General features: G+C 39.8%; 1 protein-coding gene across 1 annotated transcript; it reads left to right on the top strand.

The window, feature by feature from the left end:
- Window positions 1–1,606: 1,606 nt before the first annotated feature.
- Window positions 1,607–5,054, top strand: LOC129894742 (uncharacterized). Its single transcript, XM_055970396.1, has 4 exons — window positions 1,607–1,992; window positions 2,087–2,213; window positions 4,479–4,590; window positions 4,675–5,054. The coding sequence occupies exons 1-4, from the start codon at window positions 1,607–1,609 to the stop codon at window positions 5,052–5,054; spliced, it is 1,005 nt and encodes a 334-aa protein (XP_055826371.1).
- Window positions 5,055–7,418: the final 2,364 nt, after the last annotated feature.

Here is a 7,418-nt window from a genome sequence, read left to right as displayed (position 1 = left end):
CACTGAGTCCTAGGCTAGGTATGTATTCGTGCATAATCTAAATGCATTGTTCACCGAGTCCCTCACTAGACGGATATGATGATATGATGGTATGAATATATGATGATATGATATGGCGTCCAGGAGGGCATATGATGACCTTATTCACCGAGTCCCTCATTAAGGGTCGGGTACGATATATATACATGCATATGATATATGTTATTGACAAATATGATTATGTACAAAGGCAAGTGTTTTGGCATTCTGGATATTGGACACATTTACTGTACTCCATATTTCAATTATGATCCATTTACAGTATTGCATGCTTTACATGTTCGGTACATATTCCGTATTGACCCCCTTTCTTCGGGGAAGCTGTATTTCATGCCCGCAGATGTAGATACTCATTTTGGTGAGCTGCTAGCTTAAGACTTCCCTCTTGCTATCTTGGAGAGTTCCGTTGTTTCGAAGCCCAGATTTGGTATAGATGTTTTCTAATCTAAATATATAAATATGTTAACTAAGGGTATGATAGGGCCCTGTCCCGTCATATTATACTGTTGAAATTCTTAGAGGTCTGTGGACATATGTGTGGGTCATATTCAAACATGATCAATTGGGTGTGTAATATCAGTATGCGAATACTATTATTTTTTACAGCAGCCTCATCGGCTTGCAGATATTATCATGATTGTGGTAGCAGCCTTGTCGGTTTGCATTTATATGAATACTTATATGACGGTCCCGAGACCATGGTTTGGTCATTATAACATCCTTAGCACCGTTTGATGTTAAATGAACATATAGTTAAAGAATATGTATATGGGTGTCTATGCAGGGTACCAGTCACAGCCTACAGGGTTGGGTCATGACAAAACTGGTATTAGAGCAGTTTATCCTCAGAGTGTCTACAGATCATGTCTAGTAGAGTCTTGTTATCGGTAGGTTGTGCTCCACATATATAAAAAGGAAGTTATAGGATATTTAGGATGTCATCTTTCCTTCTTATCTTAGATCGTACGATGGTGCTATATTATTAGGATGATTTATTTTCTATCAGACGATTATGTTTACAACTATGCCTTTGAAGAAAGCGACAGCTACCCAGAAGGGCAAATAGAAAACTGGAGAAACTAGCCAGGCTAGGAGAGTCACTAGAGCTTGTGCCCAGATTATGCCTGATGTTGTGCTCTAGTCTGCGAGCTCTGCTACACCGCAACTTCTAGAGGAACCTAGGATAGCGACAGCTCTAGGCCAAGGGGCGGCTCCACCGCCAGTTATCGAGGACCCAGCACCTGAACCTTCAGCTCCTCAGCTAGGGGTGGAGGATAGAGCTATGAGAGATATTGTTAAGTTCCTTACCAGATTAGCGGCAAGATAGTCTCGCAGGCATGGACTAGGGGTTGACCAGGCAGATAGATATGACAGTTTGAGGGCTCATGACTTCCTGAGTTATAACCCTCCAGAATTTTTTGGGTCGAAGCCCGAAGATGACCCACAGGAGTTTGTTAGATAGATGCATCGTACGCTGAGACTAATCAAGGCTTGTGAGACTGAGTCTGTTGACTTAGCTTTGTATCTACTGTGGGACGTAGCTGTCAACTAGTATGAGTCGTGGGAGATGTCTAGGGGCATAGATTCTCCTCTAGTAGTGTGGGATGAGTTCGTAGAGGCTTTCCTTGGCCATTTACTACCTCCAGAGATGAGACGATCCAGAGTCGATAAATTTTTACATCTGAGGCAGAATGGCAGGAGCATTCAGGATTATAGTCTCGAGTTCGATTCATTGGCCATATATGCACCTGTTGTTATAGTTGATATGACTGATAGGATGCATCAATATGTGATGTGGTTGGATCGTTATCTAGTTGATAGTTGTATGGTAATGGCCTCCCATCAAAAGATGGATATTTCTTGGTTGCAGGCGTATGCCCAGGGGATGGAAGATCAATATAGGGGCCATCAGCCCGATAGAGACTATGATAGAGGCCATCATAAGACAGCTAGGTCAGTTGGCCATCTAAGTGAATTTTGAGGAAGGCAGCCTCAACAATGGCATAATAGATATTCCTCTTAGCCAGCACAGAGTGCACGCCCACAGTTCGCTGGTAGGAGATACGATAATACCGGGTATTCAGGAGCTGGTCAGAGCTCCAAGGCTTCAGCTTCACAGATGCCTAGGGCTCCGAGTCAGCCGAGGCCACCTTTGCCTTAGTGCTCTTGGTGTGGTAAGTCCTATTTTGGAGAGTTTTGCCTTTCTACTAGTCCTTGTTTTAGTTGTGTCTATCAAGGCCATATTTAGAGGGAATGTCCCTATGGAGCAAATCTAGGTGGTGCGGCTCAGCCTACCAGATCAGTTGCTAGTTCATCTTCTTTTGTGGTTATGCACCCTATGTGGCAGGGTTTATAGGCACCGGCAGGACATGGTATAGGTCATGGTGGAGCTTCTAGTTCCAGCGGTCTATCGAACTGCATATATGCTTTGGCTACTAGACAGGAGTAGGAGGCGTCACCTAATGTGGTTATAGGTATGCTATCAATTTTCTCTCAAGATATGTATGTATTGATAGACCCAGGCTCCACATTATCATATATTTCCCCACTTGTTGCTAGTAGAATTGGGATAAAACCTAAATCGATAGAACTATTTGAGGTAGCTACACCAATAGGAAATTTTGTTATAGCAAGACAAGTATATAGAGATTGTATAGTGAACATATATAATCGTTGCACTAAGGCAGATCTGATAGAGCTAGCTATGACTGAGTTTGATGTTATTATGGGTATGGATTGGTTAGCTTCTTGTTACTCTAACATTGACTGTCGAGCCAAGATAGTCCAATTTCAGTTCCCAAGAGAGCCAAATATAAAGTGGATGGGAAATACAGCATCACCGTGGGGCAAGTTTATTTCATACCTCAAGGCAAGGAAGATGGTCAGAAAAGGCTATATTTATCATCTGGTATGGGTACACGACCTGAAGATAGAGGCATTGACTATTCAGCCAGTTCTGGTGGTTAGCGAGTTTCCGATATATTCCTAGATGAACTCCCAGGCCTTTCGCCTGAGTGGGAGATAGAGTTCTCTATAGATATATTACCAAACACAACCAATATCTATTCCTCCTTATAGAATTGCACCTACCAACTGAAGGAATTGAAGGAGCAACTGGAAGATTTATTAGAAAAGGGCTTCATAAGGCCTAGTACATCACCTTGGAGAGCATCGGTATTATTTATAATAAAGAAGGATGGGTCGCTGCGAATGTGTATTGATTATAGGCAGTTAAATAAAGCAATAATAAAGAATAGGTATTCCCTCCCTAGGATTGATGATTTATTTGACCAGTTGCAAGGTGCTAAGTATTTCTCGAAGATAGACTTGCAGTCAGGATATCACCAGGTATGGGTAAAGGAGACGGACATTCCGAAGACTACATTCAGAAGATGATACGTACATTACGAGTTTAGAGTGATGTCTTTTGGGTTGACCAATGCTCTGGCAGTATTTATGGATTTGATGAACAGAGTGTTCAAGCTATTTCTGGACTTGTTCATGATTGTATTGATTGATGATATTCTGGTCTACTCACGATAAGAAGAGGAGTATGCAGATCACTTGAGAATGGTACTTAGGGTGCTCCAGCACTAGAAATTGTATGCCAAGTTCTCTAAATAGGAATTCTGGTTGACTTTAATAGAATTCTTGGGGCATATTGTTGGAGCTGATGGCATTCGAGTAGATACGCAGAAGATTAAGGTGGCGAAGACTTGGCTTAGACCTATGACACTTACTGAAGTACGCAACTTTTTAGGGCTAGATGGGTATTAAAGAAGGTTCGTAGAAAAGTTTTCCTCAATCTCAGTGCCTTTAACGAGGCTAACCCTGAAGGCAGCCAAGTTCGAATAGACCGATGCTTGTGAGCGAAGTTTCCAATTTCTGAAGGATAAACTGACTACGGCCCGAGTCCTAACTCTTCCCGATAGACCGGATGGCATGTCATTTATTGTGATACTTCCGATGTTAGAATAGGTTATATGCTGATGCAGCATGGTAAAGTTATAGCCTATGCCTCCCAACAACTCAGAAAGCATGAAAGGAATTATCCCACCCATGATCTGGAGTTAGCAGCGGTGATCCATGCTCTAAAAATATTGAGACATTATGTATATGGCATGCATGTTGACATTTATATGGATCATAAGATCCTCTAGTACATCTTTAAGTAGAAGGAGCTGAATTTACGACAGCGACGGTGGCTAGAGTTGTTGAAGGACTATGATATTGACAATATATACCACTGAGGGAAAGCAAATGTTGTAGCACATGCACTTAGCCATATATATATGGGTAGTTTTGCAGACGTGCAACCAGAGCAGAAGGAGATAGCCCGTGAGATTTGCCAGTTAGCTAATTTGGGAGTCCGTTTGGCCAATTCTGATAACGGCGGGGTTTCTATTCGGGGAATTATTGATTCCTCTATCATATAAGAGATAAAGTATCACCAGTACGAGGACCCTACCCTTGTACATCATAGGGATGAAGCTCTTCAAAAGGAAGAGACCCCATTTGAGATTGCACCTGATGGGGTACTATGGTACAAAGGTAGATTATGTGTACTTAATATTGTAGGGTTACGACAACAAGTGATGGGAGAGGCACACTATGACTGTTATTCTATTCATCCAGGGTTAATAAAGATGTATCATAACCACAGATGCTTGTACTGGTTGGATGGCATGAAGAAAGATATAGCAGAGTTTGTTGCTCAGTGTCTGAATTGTCAACAGGTTAAGGTCGAACACCAGAAGCCTACAGGACTATTACAAGAGATGGAGGTTCCAATCTGGAAGTGGGAGGTAATTAATATGGACTTCATCACAAGTTTATCTCGCACTCTGCAAAAATATGAATCTGTTTGGGTCATCGTTGATAAGCTGACAAAATCCTCCCACTTTCTTTCGGTTAGGACTACATATTCAGATAAGGATTATGACAGGTTGTACGTTAAGGAGATAGTGAGACTTCACGGGGTTCCCACAACTATTATCTCTAATAGAGGAGCCTAGTTCACAGCTAACTTCTGGAGATCCTTCCAGGAGGGATTGGGGACACAAGTGAGTCTCAGCATGGCATCCCATCCTTATACTGATGGACAGGTCGAGCGTACCATTCAAATGCTACAAGACATGTTATGGTCCTGTGTTATGGATTTTCAGGGTAGCTGGGATGATCATTTGCCAGTTATTAAGTTCACCTATAATAAAAATACCATTCGAGTATTCAGATAGCACTGTATGAAGCTTTGTATATGAGGAAGTGCAGATCACTTATTGGCTGATTTGAGGTCAGTGAGACCAAGCTAATAGGCCTAGATATGATTCAGGAGGTTGTTGATAAAGTGAAGCTCATTGAGGAGAGATTATAGGTAGCCCAAAGTCGACAGAAATCATATGTAGATAATCGACGTCGACACTTAGAGTTTCAGGATAGTGAATGGGCGTTCCTCAATGTGTCTCCCATGAAAGGACTATACTAGACACGACTTCATATACAACCTGGAACTCTTAAACTTTTTGCTCTGATACCAAATGTTTCACACCCCGAGTCTACATCTTAGGCATGTTTGGCACTAGGAAACCATTTCTAGTCCCAACAGACCCCTTGGCCTGGCTTACTAAATTAGCTGAAGACTTAACTTAATAGTAAAATCTTAGTAAGATGGACATGAAAGGAATAAAATTCTACTCTCAATCTAAAAAATATTCTGAATATATAAAAAAGAAATCAACATTTAAACAAAAATACTAAAACATGAAAATGACTCTCTTCTCTGTCTATGAAGCCTCTAGATAACTTAGAAGAGGTGTTAGGATAATCCAACGGCTAACTCAAAAAAACTACTAATAATGGAAGAAATAACCTGTAAAGTAGTCCTCCAAAAGCAATGGTTCTAACCTAAGGCTGATGAATTGTGATCTTCAACTAAGTGTATGTTGATGATCTCTAACACATCTATCAGCATTGTAAAAAGATACAGAATCAAAAGACATTGGTATATTGAATGTACGGTATGTAAAATGATTGAATAGACAAGTAACTTAACTAGATACTCGTAAAAAGAAATACTGAAAATAACTTGACTGAAGTAAAACATGAAAGTTTGGTAGTCTCAAGGCTTTACAAAAATAAGACGATAAATGCAACTAAAAGTAAAAGTAGTATTTTTCTTATTTTGGAAAGTTTCTCTAATGGACAATCATCACTATGAGTGTCGTGATGATACATCACGCTTCTCACCTTCCCAGAGTCATCCATTACCTTGCAAGGATAAGGAATGCAAACTCAACTCATGGATCCATAAAAAAGTCGTTATCAGGGACTGAAGTGAGGAGTCGCTTGAACGAATTGTACGAACCTATTTTACTCTTGCTATGTAGTTTACAAGGTTTGAGTTGTTTAATATTTTACTATAGTAGTTCTCATTGCTACTCCCAAGAATATGTAATAATGCTCATATATTAAATATGAGTAAAATACTCAAAATATCTCTTTAAGTCTCATTGAACCTAACTCGATCGAACTCAACTCTTTCTCAAACTCATTATATTCTCTATTACAATAAACATACTTTATCAAACTTAGTAAATACATTTAAATCAATTGTATTTATCAAACTCATTCTAAATGTAAAAGCTTTAGTTTACTGAAACTCTGAAAATCATGCATAATTTAAAACAATGCAACAATTTAAGTTCTCACTAGTGTAGGGTCCATATGAGGAATAATCGTGAACTATAGTCCAAGAAAAATCATGATTTCATATATAGAAACATATGCGCAATAATAATACTCAAAATTTAATAGAATGAATACAATTTCAATACAAAAATCTTCTACTAAATTGGATTACAACCCTAAGTTAATTTTCTACTGACCAAATTTAGATGTAAGGCAGAGGACGAACTTATTCCAACACTCTAAGTAGCCCTACATACCTGGAAGAACAAAGTTCTCAGTGAATCTTGAAGAATTTGATGAATGCTCTTGGAACCCTAACATTTCTCCTCTTGAAACCTTGTTCTAATTTTAGGAAATAACTATGAGGAGTGAAGGGTTGTATTGTCACAACCCAACTCCATAGGCCATGACTGATGCCCGAGTTGGGCACCCATATGTACCTTTAGCCCCACTTAGCGTGTTAGCAGAATAAACAAAGGTAGAAATCAAAAAAGGGTCGCTAGAGAGTGCATGAGAACAGATATAGCACAAGAGGACTGTTAAGGCCATCACGGAACACAAAGCCCAAAACATATATACATTACCCACATCACAAGTCCACAGACCTCTACAGAATGATAGCCTAGTCATATGATGGAATAGGACCCCATCGTACCCTTAACCAACATGTACAAATGTACAACAGAAAAATT

The sequence above is a fragment of the Solanum dulcamara genome, chromosome 7, assembly GCF_947179165.1.
Source record: "Solanum dulcamara chromosome 7, daSolDulc1.2, whole genome shotgun sequence".
NCBI lineage: Eukaryota > Viridiplantae > Streptophyta > Magnoliopsida > Solanales > Solanaceae > Solanum > Solanum dulcamara.
The sequence above is the reverse complement of the archived record's forward strand: the minus strand, read 5'-3'. Positions and strand labels throughout refer to the sequence as shown.